Source organism: Brachionichthys hirsutus, chromosome 3, assembly GCF_040956055.1.
Source record: "Brachionichthys hirsutus isolate HB-005 chromosome 3, CSIRO-AGI_Bhir_v1, whole genome shotgun sequence".
Classification (NCBI taxonomy): Eukaryota; Metazoa; Chordata; class Actinopteri; order Lophiiformes; family Brachionichthyidae; genus Brachionichthys; species Brachionichthys hirsutus.
Genome location: NC_090899.1, coordinates 1,373,019 through 1,393,394, shown reverse-complemented (window position 1 = coordinate 1,393,394; position 20,376 = coordinate 1,373,019). Strand labels below are relative to the sequence as shown.

Sequence of the window (20,376 nt, the reverse complement as noted above, 5' to 3'; positions counted from 1 at the left end):
TTTCTCTTTCTCCGCCACTCACCCGGGGAGGCATTGTAAGCGAGAGGCAGCCTGCACCAGAGCTGGTTGAATCACTTAGTCATGGGGGGAGGGGGGGGGGCTACTGTAAGCTGCTTTCACCAGGATCTCTTCCTGGTGTGGGAGGTTTTATCGGCCTGCATGCCCTTTTGTGAACTGTTTTGAAGTGGAGATGACAAATTGGTGAGCCGTGTAGCATCCTGAAGAACGGGGTTGCTGGGATTTTGTCCTTCCAGTGTTTGTCTTTTAAATAAATTCCGACTGACGAATTGGAGCGCTGTTGAATGGCGTGTTTTTCATGCATTTACAAGGTTTATTTTTACATTATGCTTCATAGACACAGATGGAGTGGGTTTTCAGTCGTGTGCGTTCTTTATCTTTGCTTGAGTCACGCAACTCACTCCCACAGAACCAAAGAAAAGGAGGACACCAGGGAAAACTAGATTGTGTTGCTCAGAACTAGAGATTTAACTTCTTATTCACTCCTACTTGGGATTCAAAGTTCACTCTTGACCTCGAAGACCACAGATGACGCAATTTCACCACAAGGTCTATCGGTGGCTAATCTGGTGCAGATCAGGGGTGTCAAATATCCGTTTTGCTAAATGATCTATGCCAGAGATGGAAATGTAATCTTTGATTTGACAGAAGAGCAGTTAATTTCTGGGTTTATAACTAGTATGTGAGTCAAAATGACATCTGAGCTGGAATAGATATAGACTGACTTTTTTTTATTTACAAGGTCAATTCGTTATGCAAGGATATGGAATATCTACAATTTTGTCACGACTGAGCAAACTCCATCTGCTGACGGGAAATGCGTGACAATACATAAAAAACTCCATCGCTACTGCTCTTTATGTAATTATATAATAATAATAATATGCTTTATTTATATAGCACCTTTCTAGAAATTAAATTCACAAAGTGCTTTTACAGACAGAAAAAATACATAATCAATAACCAAAATAGTGCAAAACGGTAAGTAAACTTAAAGTATGTTGGTAAAGTATGCGTATATTCTGTAATATTAAAGCTGTACTTAAAGCTGTACTTCTTGTTCAACGCATTGTTTCACTTCACTGTTGTTTTTCACCCTGACTGATATCCGTCCGCCCTGATTGGATGAAAGTACGAGCGTAGGGTCGTTGTGCGCCAATCAGCGGCGCTCGTGTGTGACGCACGATATCCAATCAGACGCTCGGAAACGAGTAGAGTAGCCCGCCCACACTGATTAACCACTCGTGTTGTCGGAGCAGCTGTCATTGGGAATGGACGCGACGGGGAAGGTGGAACGGTAGCGGGAAAGGACGCGCAAGACCTTCCGCGAAGTAACGAAAACTACTTTTAAAGTTACTTCAGTTACACGAACAGTTTGTCTCGGCATGTATTAGTAGCTTACAGGTGAGTTAACACCGAATAGTTCGTGTTGCGGGGTTTCCCTTCGAACTCTTTGTTTTTTTTTAAAGCAAGCTAACATTTTTTCTTGCTAACGTGCTAATGTTTACCCCCCCCCCCCCCCCCCCCCTCCGTAGAGGATCAGCAGCGTTGACGGTCCGGCCTTTCTTGCTCCGAGAAGGAACTACAGCCACTTTCGAGAGGATGTCAGCCCCCGGAAATTCGCTTCAGCAGCCGCGGGTGAGACGCAGCAATGCGGGCTCCCCCGGCGCCTTCAACAACAGCTGCCGGCTGCACCCCATCCGCGCCACCGTGCCCTACCAGCTCCTGCGCGGGGGTCAGGGCAGCCCGACGCCGGCGCCGACGCGGACGCAGAGCCTCTCCGGAGGGGCCACGAACAGCCGAGGCTCCAGCCCCCCCTCCTCCAGCCCGACACTCAGCCCTGGAAGTGCGAATGCTAAGCAAAGACTGTCCCCCGAAAACAAGGAGACCTCTTACCCCCCAGACTCTCCGGTTTCCAGAGGTAAAAAAAAACACGACGTTTAAACGTTTTCCACGCGTAACCGCGGGATTAGCACATGCGCATTAAGGCTACCCCCCCCCCCCCCCACACACACACACACACACACACACTAGCTGGTGTCCAGTTATGGCTGGATATTTTTCCTGCGTAGAGTTGGGTGCAGCCTGTGGGTCTGAATGATTGGCGTTTCATTTGCAGAAGGTTTAATCTATTAACCCTTTAACGTGTTCTTCAGCGCACCGGAACGGTGATTATGACGGGAGGAAAAGAATCTGGCAGAAAAACGTGGCCCCCAGTTGTAAAAAGGGGGGCCAAGTCAGTCCCGGCAGGGAGCGTTGCTGGCTGAAGGGTCAGGTGTGGTAGTTCGAGCCTCGGCCCATTCGTGTGCCAAGCCTCACCACGCTGCCTTGCTCATGGCCAACGGAGGGAAATGCTGTTTTAAGTCATGATGTGGAGACAGATTGAAGTAAGGCGTAAAAGTTTAGCCACCCTTTAATCCGCCTTTCCCTCTAAATCTTATTTATGTGACGGCCTCTCCTGCCAAAATATCGAAAACGGGGCTTTCCAAGGGCAGAGCGGCGTTTTTCCTTGGCTGTTTGTAAATATGTATATATATATAAAATCCTATGTTTTGTGGAGAAAATATACACACACAACCGCACACGTTTTGAAATGGACCTCCTGCTTCCTCTTTCAGTATCTGGAGACCTAAAGAAATTCATGCCAGTCGTTTTAACCTCGCTGGATACTTCCGGGTATTTTCCACCACAATCTGTCTGGACCTGATCGAATGAAATCGTGGAGTCCAACAACCTGCGAGACGATTGGCTGCGTTCGTTACCACAGTTCCGAGCGCCTGTAAAGGGGGGGCCCTCGTGTCTAAGCGCATTGTGATGGCCGTTGTGTAGCTGCGTGTAGCATTTGATGTTTGTGACGTGCTTCACATTCCTCAGTTCTTTGAATGAGATGACCTCCGACCTTGACCAGTGTACCATGCAAAGCAGGAAACCAACTCTCTTCCGCAACGACTGCGTAGGCAGCCTTACCGGGCATGACTAGTTTCTGCTGTTTGGCGAGAGGTTGGTGTTGACCCCCCCCCCCCCCCCCTAGTGGCATGCCACACATACCGCAGTCCTCTGAAAGAGACAAACGCTCGTCGTGATGTCATTCAGACATCACCTTTCACTGGCGGAAGCAGAGGACGTTCTAATTTGTCCTTTATTTTGCCACTTTGAGTCTCCTCGCAGATAATGTACCTGAAATTGGGTCCGAAGCGCCTCGCAGTGCCGTTAGTTCAGGCGTCCGGCGAAGCCACGCGGATAATGGACTGCGCCGGTTTCCAAATAGTTCACGTCATCGGCCGGTGCTGAAGGAAAGACTATTATATTCCACGTCGTCGCCTCTTAAGGTTCACTATGATATTCTCTGAACGCACTCACCAAACAATGAAAGTCTCACTCCCCGTCAAAAATGTCGGCTATTCTCAAATGGCCTCGTTGCCGCCCATTGAAACTGCAGCGTAGGAACGAATCCGTCGTCTCCGGTGGAACTGGGCTTTGTTTCCCTTGCGGTGCGGTTTCAGGTCCCGCCACACGGTCTCCTCGGGGTTCGGGTCATGCTTGTGGAAATGTTCTATTTAAGCGATGATCGGATTGAGCAGAGACGGCCGGCGCACAACTGCAAACGGTAAATGAATGCAGTTTGATAGCCTTAAAATCCAGGTTCTAAGGGAGCCAGTAATTTTAACACGGGCTCAGATGGTTTTAAACAACCATTTCAGTTATAGAAATAGTATCCAGTAACCTTTTTGTTTTAATGTCAGCTTTTGAACATCTAACACAGATTGCCAGACGATGCACGTCAAGTTCCGTTCAAGTCAGTCATGGAAGTTAGAATCATTAGTGCTGTCCGTTGAGATGTGCTCAGATTAGCTTTAGCTCGCTATGGGAGGTACCTACTGGATTCATTTAGCGATGCTAATAATGCTAACAAACCATTTCCTAATCCCCTGAGGGGGAGGGTCTGCTGAAATGCGTAGCTTTGGCAACAAAATATCAATATTATTCATATTAAATGAAAGTGAGCGGTTCCAATGAAGTCGGACCGAATTAAACCTGCCCACGACCGTCTGCGGGATGGTTCTATTAGTTCACACGTAAACCCTCCTGGCTTCCATTTGCTTCAGCCTTCCTGACATGGCAGGTGTGATTGTTTTGTTCATAAGATGACGCTAAATCGCGATTTTTTCTTTCAACCGCTGAAGCAGTCTTGTGAAAACCTACAGGAAACCGTTGCTGCTGTGGTTCACCGATTTGGACGACATGTTTGTTTTCACATTAGCTTGTGCTCTACGCTGAATAAACCAGCCGTTTATTCCTGGAAATGCAGAGACTTCCTCTCAGCGTGCCGAATACGTTTTGATGGAATGCACTAAATAAAACTGAGAAGACGCCTTCAGCGTTTGCTCTGCATCAAATCAGCAGAAGCTCTCCTGATGTCTTGGCTTCTTTCACGCCGTTTCTTTTTCTAATCAGGCGTTTATTCTAGTCTGGTAAGTGCAGAGACAATGGAGAATAACCTCGGTACCAGTTCTGAGAGCGCCGGCTTGGCCTGTATCAATATTGATGGAAACGTGGCCTGTGCCGTTCCTTTTCTTTCCCTTCTCCTTTCAAAGCGGAGACGCGCCGGCCGGCTCTTAACGCTCACCGAACATGTAATCGAGATCGGCTGAGGCTTCCCTGTTTTTAGTGCTACTTCTCTGCCGTCTTGGTGTTTGCTATCTTGTTTTTCTGTTTTTTTAACTGCGTGTCACTGCAGGAATGTTGAGTGGATGCAGGCAGTGTTGGTGTGCGTTGTGTTGTGGTTGTTTATGAGCTCTTATGTGGGTGGTGTGTGTGCATAACTGCACTGGCTCACGGCAGACTGCTCTCACAACATCAGATACTCCTGCTCAGCCTTTTGCATTCGCTTCAGGCTCCGGCTCTGTTGCCCTCGACTAATACTTATGAAATGTCCCCTTTAAAAGCGAGTGAATACATTTCTAACTTTCTTTTTTCTCTCTCCAGTAATGAGCTTGGTGGAGGCGTACTTGTATGCTTGTTGTGTACCGACAGTTCCCCCCCCCCCCCCCCCCTTCCCAACTGTCTCCCTCTGTTGATACTGCAACACAGAGTTAAGGTACACGATGAAGGATTTGTCGGTCGCTGTTCACAAACACGCCTTTTTTAAAACGGTGCAGCGAGCGAGGCGGTTGGTTGTTGACTCTTTGAGTTGGCGAACCACCAACGCTAAACGTTGGTTTTAGACGACGTGTAAATGAGACTCGACAACAAAGCGTTTATTCCCCCGAAACATTCTGAAACAATAATTAGGAAATGTAGTGTAATGTAGGGAGACATGGATCCAGACAACAATAAATACTGTCAGTGATTGAACGTTATCTAAAATGGCCCCCCGGTCTTTAACAACGCATTTTCAGAGAGATTTATTCGGCTGTCAAAGATACCTGCAGGATGGGGTTGCTTGGTGGTGTTGTCTGCGCCGGCCTTTGTTCCCCATCTTATTCCTTATTCTTCTTCTTTTTTTTTTTTTTACTTTAGAAAGGTCCAAGTTACAGGTTCGGAATTACAGTGCCATGCGGCGGACGTCTTCCCTGGATGCCATCACGGGCCCGTACCTCACGGGCCAGTGGCCGCGGGACTCCCATGGGCCCTACCCTTCCTGCATGAAAGACAAAGCCACACAGGTGAGTACCGTTCAGAAGAAAACGCTCTTTGGATAAAGTTCTGGAAGGGGGAGGTCCGGATCATCGTTCATGTCGACTTGGGACGGAGGGTTCCCCCCCCCCCCCCTCTTCTATTTTGGGGGGGGGGGGGGGGATATATATATGATGAAAAGCACCAGGTTTTAATGTGTGTAATAATCAGGAGTTGGAAACGTTTCAGCCTGGATTGAATTACATTTAAGTTTAAGTTAATATTACTTTAATGCCATATGGCCGACACTTGAGCCAAAGTGTCTGGTTAAAAACCCAAAACGATTCAGCACAGACTTCTAAACCTCCTCCGAGGAAATGGCGGTCGTCGGGCTTCCCAGTAATTGTTGGCTTCGGTCACAGCGGCTGGTCGAGGAGACAAAGTCGACCGGCTGCGGCCGAAGATTTTGTTTAAAGTAATCTCGTGGTCGGCTCTGCTGCCAGCACGGCCCGAATGGACTTTTCCGTAAATACCCTCTATTTTTTAATGCTTTATAACTTTTAATGGGATCTACGTAGCGGTTCCTCATCCGGTCTGGATCCTTGATTCCTCGACGGCAGCCGCTTCGTGTCTACTTGCAGTTTGTTTGTTTTTTGGCCGGTGTTTCTGATTGGCTCTTCAGTAAAGAATATTGACTATGCATGATCATGACATGGACTGATCCCCCCCCTTTGCTTGCTCAAGCCTTTCATGTGTCTGAATGAAGACCGCCGGGCCTCATTTCCATAGGCTTCCTCCCTTCAGCCCTCATTTGCCTTTCACCTATTCACCTTCCAAGATCTCCTGCAGTTGTATGCAGAGTGAGCGCCTCTAACGACGGGGTTCCTGCCAATCGGTTTGAAATTGATCATGTCATGAAACTGTTATTGCATTAAAACGTCTGGGCTTTTAGCTTGTTATCCTTCTGGTGTTACGGCTTCAACCCGGGAATTATCAGCAAAGTTCTGATGGAAAATTAAATTCCATGTAATGGATTCTTAAGTTGTGGAAATTCAAGATGGAAAACTCATCACTGCATTGTGGGAGATGTGACACACTTGGCAGTTGAACGATTACCCCCCCCCCCCCCCCCCAGAATATTCCAGACCACTTCCTGTTAGCAATCTAATCCTTGGCGCTGCTCTTTCTTTTTAATGTAAGACACAACAGCAAAAAAGCAGCAGACAAAGAAGTGCCGGCCTCTTCTGATTTGAAGTCGGTCTCTCCTTCGCACGGAGGTGAAGTCCTCTGCACCTGTCCCTCGGGCTGCGGCCGAGGCGGGGAGAAATCCCACTGCTCACCACCTGGCCCTCATGGCCGCGCTGCCTGCCTTCCTTTTGTGTGGGAGTCGAGGCGCAGAGGGCCCCATACATATGCTAATCGCTGTTCCGGGACAGGCCTGTGTGCCCTGGGCTCTGTGGCTGCAGAACACAGAGAGCGTCTGTATGAAGATTAGGGCGCCGACACACCGAGCCGACCTCAAAGAGGCGGTTTGCGTCGCCTTACGTGTTGCGTTATAAGTTGCTCCCCGGGGTCGGGTGAAGACGACCGACATGCACGCGCATTTGCCTTCTGCCAAAGAGGACCTGACTGATCAGCAGTTTGTATTTGTCGTCTGGCAGACGCGACTGAACTGCTCCTCACTCTGTGAATCTGCTTTAGTCGTCTCATCGATCGCCAGCCTGAAATGCGCTGCTTGGTTTGGCATGATGATGATGATGAATACATTCATTAGATGGAATGTGCGTGTGACGAGAGCTACCCCGAGTCGGCTCATCAGATCCGATGGCGTTTTCCCCAGCAGTGCGCGTCCCACCACGCAGCCTAAACAAGCCGGTAGGAGTTCCGGTCCGGTCTCTCTTTCCTGCTTTGGGACGGAGCGGGATTCTTGAGGTTGTTGCCTGTACGTAACCCTTTGGGTGTGAATCGTAATGGGAAGCAAGCTGCGGGCGACGGTAGCAGTTTTATCTTCACGGCGGTGCGTTCACACAAACACCTGGCGCAAAGAACCCGCCAAGCAAGACGGTTGTTCTGGCGAACCTGGCTATTCTTATTCCGTATTTTAAACTTCCTGTTTCACCGTGGGAGGTATTAAGTGTGTAATTACAAATGGGTATGTACGTGATGCCAGCGTCCTGTTGACGTCTGTAAGATGATGCTCTCTGGATCTAAGAGGATTTTCTCTGAATTTGGCTTTCGTACGAGTGTTGAAGCTGAACTACTTCCTCTTCTGTGTGCAGAATGTCGCTGTCGTCACCAGTAAGTGCACGTTTATTCAAACGCATTCGACAAATGGTTTCAAAGCTGGTCATGAAGGCAGGGAGCCGTAAGAGCGTGGCGTAACCGCCCAAACAAATTCAGCGTATTTGCATCTGTTAGGAACAAAGATCAAAGTCGTGCTAATGAAAACATGGTTTTGTGTCTCTGCAGCAGTCCTGCATGTTTTTCACGTACGATTTGTCAGAGAACACGTACGGTAGTTCATAAAATGTCCTTCGTTAAGTGATCTACAGCAAACCTAAAATGCCCGTGGGCGTCATCGCGGCACATCTGTGAGAACGTCGTTTTTCCTCGACGGCTAAATCCACGGCGCTCCATAAAGGCTGCTCTATTACAGGAATCTGTGCCCCCCCCCCCCGCCGCGCGTGATGAGATGAGACTACATCAAGCCCCTCGATGCTTGGCAGAGGCATCCGTTCCACGGGGCATGCGTAAAATGTGAATGCTAAAGGCTAGCTACACATCTGCCGTCCGACGTGGCCGAGCACAGTGGCCTCTTTATGAGGACACAAGCGGCCATTTAATCGCTGTCTTTTTTCCCGGGGATGCCGGCACCAGCGATCCGGCGTAAGAAACGGCTTCACGGGCGTCCCTCATTATTGCCCGTGTGATAGTCCATATCATAGGGCGAGGCTTGTGTGCCGGCCGGAGAGCCGCGGAGGCTCTTGTGTCAGACATAAGCAGCGTGAAGATGCTGACGTTTTGTGCCGCTGCTCTCGCCGTCGAGACGTTTGAGGACCTGAGGCGCCGTCGGGGGGGGGGGGGGGGAAGTGTGTGGCTTCAGACGACCCTGAGAAACATCCTCAGTCGGTCTGCATTGCATGTATTTGCATAACGTAACCGTTTCCTCTTAAAGACGCCCGTGTGCTCTCTGCTCAGAAATGGTTGGTGTTTGTGCGAGAGGTTTTCTCAGCGGTGCGCCGACGCTAAATTTCACTGTAAACTTGTCGACCCTGGTGTGCTGTTGTTTTCGATGTGCGCTGTGCTGAATCACAGCGTGGGTTCGTTTCGGATGGACGGTGATGCTAATGTGTGGCTGGATTGAAACCAATGGCGGTGGAAGCTAAACCACCCGACAGATGCGATTGTTTTTGTTTTTTAACGTACGAGTCTGTTTAGACGAGCTGATTTTTGTACCCTGCCACGTACGTGTTTATCAAACCCTTCCTTCGCACCAATGGAAGCAATCAAGCCGGCTCTGACTCCTGTTTCCTGTTGAATGCAGCTCTTTCCTCGGGGATGGTATCTCATGACTGTTTTCACCGTTTTCATTGATTCCAGATTTCTTTTTACTTTCGAGCGCACGGCGCTCGTTACTGCCGTCTCCCACGTCTTTCACAAATGCTTATCCAAATATTTAAGACTAAAATTTTTTTTAGTTGATGCTCACATCCTGTGAGTGACTTCACATCTGCTGTTCTGTATCTTGATCAAGGACGTTTCATGAGTTCTTGGGAGGGTGCTTTTTCTTCTTCTCTCCATTCACTTTCAGCAAAGCTGTTTGTTTACACTTGCATTGGAAAAGCATGGTTATAATGTTTTTTTTGTTTTTTTTATATGCAAACAAATAAATGTCAAAGGAAATGTGTGCAGTAAGTTCAGTAAGACTGAACTCTGGATTTCTGTGCTTCAGACTCCGGGCCTCTGGATCGATGAGGGAGCGGACCAGGAGAGTCCTCAGCGGTCGGCCTCCTGGGGCAGCGCGGACCACCTGAAAGAGGTAGTTCCACCTTCGTTCCCCTTACTTGACCCGAACCACACCTGCGTCTGACACCGGAGGGCACGGCCAGAGGGAGTAGTGGCAGCCGAGTTAAACACTCAGACGGGAGGCCCATTTGATTCAGATTGTGTTTTATATGTCAGGTTCTGAGGTCGGGCTTTTTATTATGGGCCTCGGGGTTGGTTTCCGCTGCCGTCTATCTGCTGGGCTCCGTGGCCAACCATCCATCCGACCACATGGCGCTATTAGAGCTGCAGCTCTCCAGACCGCGGTCTAAATTTAACCACCTCCTCCCCTCTTGTTTCCCTCTCAACTGCAACGTCGCATCTCATTTCGGCGTGTTTTTGAGAGATGGTGCACGACCTCCTCAAGGGTCAAACAGCCATACTGTTCTGATTCAAGGCTCCGCTGGTGGAACGTTTCTGGGGTAGCACTCACTGTCTTGTATTCATCTGTTTCCAGTGCAAGAGCTCGCATCCGTGGACAATCAATACTACTAATAGTACACAGATGTGTTTGTTAGCATTGATAGGGAAATGCTATTTTTCATGGAAGCAAAAGTTCACTCTCAGGATTTGCGTGGAGCTTTTACTCTTCGGGGATGAGAGTGGCTGATTCATTTGTTTTAAATTCCCTCAGCGGAGCAGGAAATTCTGATTTTTCTATTTTGACAGATTTTTAATTCTTCAAAGTTTCTATTTTCCTGATGAAATAATCTCCATGCAGGTGTTTGGTGCAAACGGGAATGGCTGGAATGCCTGGCGGAGCCTTGCAGTCTCCAAAACGCTCCCGCTGTGAATAGAATCTGACACGGAGCCCATTAGAGACCCGTCTTAATAAATGGAGCCCCACGGGATACTTGGAACAATACCTGCAGTGTGATCCTTCAGAATCAGATCTCGGCGTTAGCACGGCCGTGTAGCGTGACAGTCGGCCCTCACAGGGATTCAGTGTTCAGCGCTCTGCAGATAATCCCGGGGGCTTGACCTGCGCAGCAGCATAGGCAGGAAAACTGGCCTCTTTCATCCCCTGAGATTAGATCTCAGCGGCCCGGACGGGGCATCGATCGCGCTCCAGTTCTTCAGCGCTGCGATTCCAAACGTGGGAGGACGTCTGAGGAACATAAAAAGGGGAGTGTCTTTGTTGACCGTGTTGCCGGGATTACAAGATCGGCGTTGAAAACCACACCTTTGTCTGCTTGGAGCACAAAGGGTGTCCTGCTTTTCGGCTGATCCTGGGCCAGATGCAGAAACACCCGTTGAGCTCACTTGTTCCATCATCAAAGGGGCGAGGCTGATTACAGGCAGCGTATCGGCCTGCAGCTGCAGTCAAATCGGCCTTCATTGGCGCATACGGTAATACGTACCTCATGAAAGTAGAATCGATCGGAACCAATATTAATGTTTTAAATGACAAACGGCCTCGGTGCTCCTTTCGTTCTCCAGCTGCTGCAAAAAGGAACATGGATGGAAATATTCAGAGCCGTTCTGACGGATTTCATTCGGATGCATGAGAGCAGATCACAAATAATCAATCAACAAGTTAATGATTTACACGCAGCCATTCCATTCATGAATGAGGGAGACGTCTTACTGTCCCAGCTTTTCGTTCCTGAACATTTTAGGCTTTTTATTCAAGCTATTGTGTTTTACACCATATTATTAGAATAAAAATATCTTCTGACTGAAATAAGAAATGGACCCGATGAGCGACGTCGTCCTCGTGATCACTGAAGTGCCGTTCCTTTCCCATCAGCAGATTGCAAAGCTGCGGCTGCAGCTGCAGCGCAGCAAGCAGGTCGGCCGGCAGAGCAAAGAGCGAGAGCAGAGCTCGCTGCAGCCGCCTCAGCACGGCTTCGGATGCACGCCACAGGTGAGTCGTTCGCACCTGGGTCGATGCGAGGCTTTACCCCGGCGGCGGGTGATGTGATAAGGCTGCCCCAAAAAACATAGACGTGTGACGGCTGGGCACGGAACCATTTCACAGCCGTTTCAGATAAGAGCTTTAAATGCAGCGGATAAAGTGACTTTCTGGATTACACGACGATTTACGAGTGTAGCTTTTCCTTCCAGGCTTCCGTAGGCCTGATCTGACGCTCGTCCGCGTGTTTCTCCGTGTCTGACTGGAGGAGCCGTAGTTGATGAGTCCCGGTTCTGGGATCTGTCTGGGCATGCCTTGTCCATTCATTAACAGATGTCGGACTGCAGCACACATCAGCCACTGTGGGAGTATTGACCCTGACAATCGGCGGTTCGGTGTGCGCTCGCCCCGCCGGCGGCGGATCACAATCGCAGCAGTGTGATATTTTATCCCCCGTCAAACGTCTCGTGAAACTGGATCGGCAACAATTCAGTACCGCCAGCCGTTCCTCCTGACCCAGAGACCGCCGTGCATTTAACTGTGAAGGAACCTTTTTATTCTTAGTGTTTGTTGTTCCATGGTTTTATTATTTTTAATGTAATTACATTTTTTCAGCACAAGGGGACTCCGTCTGCCGTGCCGTTCATCCCGGTGCCAAAGCCCTTCATCTGCAGAGTGCCGAGCAGCGTGGAGGGCATCAACCACGAGCTGGAGAACGTGTTCATCAGAGAGGACTGGGAACACGGGATACAGGTACGGAGGGGGGGGGGCGGACCCCTCTGCTGTTTTTGGGATCCATGTCCTCTAACGCATGACCTCACCACCTCCTCCGCCCTCTGACATCACAGGCCATGGATGCAGTAGACGGTCGCCGTGCTCCCTTTCCCCCCCCATCACTACGGCAACAGCGGGGACACGCGGACACGGACACTCAGGCCCCGTCGAGCGGCGACTCCAGCCCCCTGGCCTGCCCCTGCAGCGCCGACAACCTCCACTCCCCCGATGGAAGCCCCTGTTCTGCAGAGGACGTCGATAAAGGTGCGTCTTTGTTGCATTGTGGGTAATCGCCTTCCCACGTTCGTCTCGCAGCATCAGAAGCCGTCGGTGACAACAACGCGACGGTCTTCCTTCTAATTCCAGACAATCTGTGCAGTTCTCCTCTGCCCACGTTCGCCACGTCTCCCAAACCGAACAACAGCTACATGTTCAAACGGGAACCTCCAGAGGGCTGCGAGAGGGTCAAGGTGTTCGAGGAGATGGTGTAAGTGTCCCTCCTGGTCTTAGCGCTCGCTGGACGGCTCGTTAGACCAGTGTGGTATCATTAGACTGAGATCTTTCACTTCTTTGGTCTCCAGATCCGGCGAATCAAAAGGCTTCCCTCTCTTCTCCTGCCCTGACAAAAACAAGGTGAACTTCATTCCCAGGGGCTCCGCCTTCTGCCCCGTCAAACTCCTCTGCTCCTCCTTCTTCTCCCCCTCCTCCTGCTCCTCCACCAACCCCAGCCTCCATGGCAACGACAGCCCAGGGCCTCAGGTGACCCCGACTCTGCCCAACACACCACTAGCTACCTTACCGACCTCGGCCGATTGGAACACAAGCGCAGGCGTAAGCACAGACGGCGCCGCAGGCAGTGAGAGTCCCGACGTAGTCGTGGGGAAAGACGGTCCGGCACAGGTGTTCCTCGCAAGCTAGTCCTCAGGTATTCATGAGCGAACCACCTGCAGATGCAACCCTCAGACTCTGAGGTGGTACGGTCTCAAAACAAAGAGTAGGAACCACAAAAGCAAAAAATAAAAAATAAATCCTTGCACTCCGCTAAGCCTAATGTTAGCCAGCAGGGGGTGCCCAAGATCTGAGAGACGCAGTTCTCCTGGGTCGTAGTGTTCGTCCCCTGAAGGTGGACTAATCCAGATCATGTGACGTCTCGGTCGTTCGTACGTACAGGTGTGCAGACTTCGGGAACGCCCTCCCCTTCACCCGTCACTAACGTAGCCTTCTCTGTGTCATGACCACGCCCATAGCAACAAACAAAATAGCTTTGCTTTCTCTCTCTTGTTGCGTAAACTAGAAACTACCGCTCAATCTATTTTTACATAGCACCTACAGTAGAGGAATCAAAAAGGTTGGGAAACGGATGAGGCGTCAGAAATCCTGCTCGCGTCGTGTAGCCCGCCTCTTAGCCGTTCAGCGTTCTGCGAGCTAACATCGTAAGTCCAGCACGTACCTTTGTGACGGGACGGGAAATGCTCGGTTCGTATTTTATGTGTGTTTTTAATCGCATTGGAGTATTTGCCCGACATGAGTCGGTGTGAAACCAGCCGGGTAACCCGCCCGGAAGGTTTGAGCCGATCCGGATCTCAGCTGCTGGAATGCGATTCGGTGGATCCAGGTCTGCACTTCTGGCCCGGTTGCTGGCAAAACTTCATTATTAGGAAACGTCAACGTTTAAATGTCGTTTTTCTTCTTCATCGACCAAACTACCGATTCACACACAGAGCAGTAACTCAGGTCATTTGGACTGTACTTGCTTGGACAATGTTACCCCCCCCCCCCCCCCCCCCCCCCCCAAAAAGTGTTTTCAACTCGAATCTACACAAAGACTTTTGCAGAAATGTGCTACTTTTCCCCGCTGGGGGACGTAACGACGGACTGATGTCACGGCCGGCGCCGGGCGACTTCTGCACCGACCTGTTTTTGGTTAGGTTCAGGTACTAGCACACATTCCACGTTGGCCGCACACGAGTACCAAATGTACAGGTAATTAGCCAGATAAGCTCCGCCCTCCTGAATCACGCTGGCCAATGGTTTTTTAGCCCTTTGTTCAATATTTACCAAAGGAAATGACAAAAACGATGAAAGGTCTGATGAGAGAGGCACCTTTTTTTTTAAATATTCCCAGCAGAAGAATGTTTGTGTCTGTAAACACTCGAGCGCCGCGTGAACGCCGGCTCGCGTGTTTCCAATGAAACTAAGCAGAAGCACTTATTTGGGAAGTGACGCGATGATCGCTAGTTTTCGTTTTAGACCGGTTTCTCCGTTGGAACAATCCGAGCTTTAGTGTGCAGCTGGGTTTTCTGTTTGACGTAAATCTCGTTGGGATCACAGATCGGCCGGACGCGTTTCCTAATCATTCCGACACAAATCACCAGGATGATGCTGATTTTAGAATGAGATTCTCATTGCAGAAAATGTCAGAAAATAAGAGCAATATGCATTCCACGCGAGCTGATGTGAAATACTCTCTCATGCTTGCAAGTTTCATTTATACTAATTCTGATTTTAGCAACAAGCTCGCTGCTCAGCGCCGTCAACGAATGGATGCCATGTTAGGCGACGATGATTCATTTCCTCTGTATTACGCATTTTTATGTAGATGTTGTGTTTTTCAATAAAGACGATGGAAAATCTCTTTTTTTTATTTTTATTTTAATGTCATGTGATGTATTCAGACGCATCTAATGTTATCCAGAAGCGTGACATGGTTCCATTTATACACCTACAAACAGGAAACAGTGTGGGATTAAATATCAACACCGCTTCTACGTCAAAAAATGGCACGAGGTTAAGTTACAACAAAATAAGCGTAACGCACTGTGTAAGGAAATCGGTGACTCGTTGGATTAAGGCGTCTGCTCGTTTATGCAGCATTTATTTACTATCACTATAATAAGACGATGAGCTGCATATACGACTCATGAAAGCCAAAAAGGAACCCAATAAATGTCCAAATGAACGCTCGTCTAAAAATAGCACATCAGCGTGAGACGTTCATTCCTGCTCAGAGAACGAGGCATGCGACATGCGATAACAGCTGATGTGTTTTAGAATCGCCTCACTGGCGTGGGTCATCTTTAAACACAAACTAATGTGTGGTCTTTGTCACGCCGGCGTGTCCGTCTCAGAGCATCGCGCTTGTGATTAAACTGATTAATCAGAATTCAATACTGTTTATGACTCGCAGCTACATTTCGTTGCTTTGTTGCGTCTTCCATTCTGGGAAAGACCGATAATCTGCAGAACGGCGTCTGCCCAGTTGCCCCTGGCGACGGTGGCCGCTACGTTCTGCCCTACTTGCCAACCTGCGACGGCGGGGAGGAGCTAGGCGTTGTGAATGTCGTGCTCGCCATCGGTTTTGCCGACCGCGTCGGGATTTGAGAGGGGGTCCAGGTCCGCGAACAGGTCGAACCAAGACGAGAGGCCTTCGGATGTCCCCGCCGTCTCTGGAAACGGAGTTAAAAAGGATTATCGTGACTCGGAGACGCAGTCAATTTAAAGAGATTCTGAAATTATAAACACCCCCACTCGTCCCATAAAAGGCAGCGTTTGGTCGAGGCCCGACATTATGACAGGAAACGCCCGTAAACCCAGTTGGACGTGACTCTTGAACGGGTCGCTGCTCCTTTTCATGTGTTCGGCTCATTTTGGCGGCTCCTACCTCTGACTGTCGGCTTGGACGGGTCCTGATTGGCTGCAGATGAGTGCTCTGTTTGCTGGGCACCAGGCTGTGGAACGATCCCGGCCCAACCTGTAAATGGGGATTCATATTTATCAACTGGGGGGTGGGGGTGGGGGTGGGGGTGGGGTGGGAGGGTTTATCTGCCAAAGCATGACTCAACAAATAAATCATCACACCCTCTCGAGCTCTGCCGATGTGGACGGATATTGCATAACAGACAATTATCCGAACATTTTTAAGACGGCGCTGGACGTTATTGGGGGGGGGGGGGGGGTGTTAAAGGTTTGTTTAAACTCGTCCGCTCTGACCTGAGAGGGAAGACCGGTCCAGCAGGTGAGACGGTAAAAAGAAGGAGTTCCCCTCGTCCTGGACTTCTGACGGCCCGGATGCGGCGCTCATTCCCTCCTCGCTGTCTCCGAACACTTGCGTCCACTCCCGAGAGAAGTCTCCTTCGTCCATCGACATGCCGCCCAGGATCTCGTTGAGCAGGGCCACCCCGTCCCTGTCCTCACCCTCCAGCTCTGGACAGGCAGGAGGTAATCGGAGGACGTGAGCGTATGTATGTGTTTATTACCGTTAAAGTTCAACTCGGTTTTAAGCGGAGTTAGATGGAATTACTTACCTCCCGTCGTGTCGCCGCTGTTTTCATCTCCTAGCGAAATGAGGCTGTGAATACAACGAACACACCAAATCATTTAGGTCTTCATGAAGCAGAAAATGTGTTGAGACGTCACGTTCGAGTTCAGTCCAGACAGGTGTGCCGGTTCCAAACGCACAATGATTCTCCTGCTCTGTGTGTTTAATCTACCTGCACGAACAAAGATGGAGGCGAGACGACTCACTGTTGGGCCGAACTCTCGGCTTTCTCTCCGTCCCGCTTCTCTCCTTTAACTTTCTTCTTCGCCTTCTTCTTGGCTGACTTGTCAACGGGGACTTGTGAGGTCTGAAAGAGGAACCACGTTGCTGATTATAATGGCAGGCCGATTCTTGAGCCCATCTGTTCGGGTCGGGGCAATCTCTGACCTTCGGTGTGGAGAACTCTTTTGGCTGACAGCCCTTGAAGCTCTCGTGAATGGCTGCCATCGTGTGGGAAGTCTTCTCCCAGAAGTGCAAAAGTGTTGTCTGAAATAAGAAGGCGAGCAGAGGCCACACGTTCACATCGGGTTGTCCAGTTTCTTGGATCCTTCCCGTCTTTGGAGCCCGTCGCGGTATCTGCAGTACCTGGTATGTGGTTAGAACATGAGACAGGAGGTTGCAGCGACTGGCGCCCAGCAGCTCCACCTTCTGGCAGACGTCGTTCTTCAGTTTGTCGAAGCTCGTTTGGTGGAGCGCACCTGGACTTGAACCTGCGGTGTCACACAACCCACCCGAAGACGAGGAGCTCAAGTCTGTGCAGGTGAACCAGACCAAAACATCCTGGGAGAAGTCGAACCGATTCATGGTGTGCCCTGCCCTCTAGTGGAATCTGTGTGTAATTGTTTCCTCCTTCGATTAACCGCTGATTTGGTATCAGAAGTCAATAACAGACGTGCTGCACTTCTCTAAACCGAGTGTGTGCGTGGAAGGAGATGGAGGGAGCTGTAAATATTTAATTTTCCTCATTTACTGGGAGACACCAGGGCACCCATTAAGAACCACTTCCGTTGTTCTTTCGCATCCTATCGGGGCCCTGAATCCTGGTCTCTCGGCTTCTGTCCTGCGTGATCCAACCACGGGCGCGACGGACGAACCTTGCGGAATTTCTCCATCTGTTTATGTGTGTCTGGATCCAGTTCCTGGGACGCGTCCTTCATCCAAAGCAGCGCTCCCCGGTACTCCGTCCTGGACCGCTCCATCCGGTTCACCGTCAGCCACGTGTCTGAGATGGCTCGATAGCGGAATGTTTCCACCTCCTGGTACAAACGGCACAGAGGGTTCCTGAGAGCCAGTCTGCAGAACGTAGCGTTAGAGGAACGGTTAGGGTCCGGCACGGGGGGGGGGCAGACCACGGGGCGATGAGGGTGTCCCGCGTCTGGCTTTCTGTGTGTCTCCTACCTCTGTTGGGAGGAGAAGCAGAGCGCTTTCCCCGTGGCCTGCATGATCTTCCCGGCTCTGGTTTTATCCTGGGAGCCTTGAGAACGCAGGAACCGACCCAGCTCGTTCTCCTCCTGGGAGAGAACTACAGAGACGATTTCACGTCACGATTCAAGATCAATGAGCATAGAGGGCATCAGACGAAGGAAAAATCTGTAATCCAGATTATTTCTCCTCATTGTTGGTGAACGTACAGCAGATCCTCCTCTGATACTGCTCGATGACCTTCAGCAGCTCCATGCACGTCCTCTGGACGGAGTGGAAGACCTGCAGGAAGGGAATCGGAATGTTTGCTCACTCGAAGTTACTCCGGCTGCAAAACGGGTATCCGGTGAAGTCTGTCGCATTTAAAGCGACGCAAATCTGAAGCATTTTAGAGCAAAAAAATAATCATTTTGACGTTTTTGAAGATACACTCGTTTGTTTTCCCCCTTCGTTAGTAGACGAGGATATAAACGAAACTTTACTACAAAAGATCTCCGTCTGTAGACGTCGGGGCTGAAGTGGTTCCGTGGCCGTTCTTATCTCGGACCCGGCCTTCCATTCCGTTCGGATGTTCCAGCTTTTATGGGGTATCGATTTCAGCCCTCCGGTCCTGGAACACGGAGGCTCAGGTGATGGAGCTCGGAGAGGCGGACTAATGCGAGTTCGACGCCCGGAGCGAACGCCGACACCGTGTGAATCAAAAAGTCATTCTAGTCTCAGAGCCCGCCCGGGGCCGAGTGTCCCCCGGTTTGTCTTAATGTCTCTGCGATGTGATGGAGGCCTGACTCTGACATCACACAAACAACCCCCCCCCCCCCCCCCTCCCCCCATCTGACCTCCAGCTTGCCGTCCAGATCCGCATCCGACGCCACCACGTGCTCGTCCTCCTTCTTCCCGGTGACCTTGATGAGCGTCTGCTTGGTTTTCCAGTACTTCTGCTGGAACCTGTTCACCACGGAGGAGTCTTGGCTTTGGATGAAGCGGTCCAGATAGTCTCTGGAGTAGCCGCTGCAGAAGCATTAGGGGGGGGGGGGGGGGTAGGACTGGTGGTGTTACTGCCAATCCCCTCCGAGAACCAGGAATTTATAGCAGAGACACACAGGAATACTCACAAATGCCCCCCCTCCATTTTTCACAGCCACCTGTGGAGAAGCCAGAGCAGTTTAGACGCCTGCTGGACGGTAGAGGTCGTAGGGATTAGAGGTCAAAGACTGTACCAGATCCACCTCGGAGGTCCTCCTCGGCCCAATAGCCCCCCCCCCCCCCCCCATCACACAAAGTGTCCTTAAAATCTGTTTGCCGCTTTTTGAGACGTGGCGGTCGGATAAAGGAGCAAACAGAACGAGCGTGAGCGATCGCACCCTCCGACCGGTCGGTTCGGTTCGAGGCTCGTTCAAACGCTTGGTTTTTACCTGGATCGGAGAGGGATCGTATTTCAGACGCTGGTCTTCAACCAGCTGCTCTTTGATGTTCTGTATAAGTATAGTTCATCATTACAGAAGATCGTTGGGCTTTGTTTTTTTTCCTGGTTATTAATTTGTTTGACAAAAGTAAAACAGGAAAGACTGCCGGTTGCTGACTCAGTAAGACATCGGTCCGTCTATCAGCTATCTATATATTGATCTGTCTCTCGCTCATCCGTGGGCTTCATAAACCCGCTTCCGGTTTTTTCATGCAGCTGTCATTCCCAGTAAGGCGTGACTGGTCTTTGTTTTTCCCCTGATCCTCCCAGTTCAAACATTAACCAGACGAGATGGTAGCTCCTCCTCCTGTTCTCCTGCAGCTCGTCACCTCCTCCATCAGCTCCTCCATCAGCTCCGAGGGAGGATTCATAAATAAATTCCCACATTTTCCTGCGTACCTCTAACGCGTCACGGGCCGTTTCTGCGTGACGGAATAAAACACGACACGCGCAAAAGCAAACGCGTTCGGATTAATGACATGCGTGTGTGTTAAAATTCTGCCGCGCATCGTCCGCACCGCAGTAAACACCTGACTCACTGGCCCCGCCCAGCTGCAAAGATCAAACGCAGCGCGCTCACCTCGCCGCGTTGATATCACGGAGGATATTATGTCGTTCCGTCGCTCCCGCCGCCGCCCCGCCGTCCGCGCATCGGTTCAGTCACGCTGCGCGAGACGCGGCTGACGTCATCGCGTCCAAACGTAGATCACGCACGCAACCCTGTTCGTGCTAAATGGGTTAAAAAAGATGTTTGTAAAATTACAGATATTTCTATATAAATATTTAGACGCTGTTTTTGACACCGGTGAGCGCCTCATAATAAAAACGATGGTTTTGCAAATTGCAAAAAAAAAAAAAAAAATCCCC

The 20,376-nt window shown here is 50.2% G+C and overlaps 2 protein-coding genes across 2 annotated transcripts; one reads left to right on the top strand and one right to left on the bottom strand.

Annotated features, from left to right (window-relative positions):
* Positions 1 to 1,620: 1,620 nt before the first annotated feature.
* Positions 1,621 to 14,055, top strand: LOC137917715 (glucocorticoid-induced transcript 1 protein-like). The gene is given in 10 exon segments (XM_068760439.1): positions 1,621 to 1,939; positions 5,539 to 5,684; positions 9,587 to 9,673; positions 11,429 to 11,545; positions 12,149 to 12,286; positions 12,382 to 12,411; positions 12,413 to 12,449; positions 12,452 to 12,571; positions 12,674 to 12,794; positions 12,889 to 14,055. Coding segments are annotated over 10 exon segments (1,452 nt in total). The 3' UTR covers positions 13,226 to 14,055.
* A 1,576-nt stretch (positions 14,056 to 15,631) lies between these two features.
* Positions 15,632 to 19,176, bottom strand: ica1 (islet cell autoantigen 1). Its single transcript, XM_068760226.1, is given in 13 exon segments — positions 15,632 to 15,753; positions 15,969 to 16,058; positions 16,298 to 16,510; positions 16,612 to 16,655; positions 16,832 to 16,932; positions 17,013 to 17,111; positions 17,211 to 17,311; positions 17,314 to 17,335; positions 17,720 to 17,918; positions 18,024 to 18,147; positions 18,257 to 18,329; positions 18,884 to 19,055; positions 19,160 to 19,176. Coding segments are annotated over 13 exon segments (1,377 nt in total).
* Between the last annotated feature and the right edge of the window lie 1,200 nt (positions 19,177 to 20,376).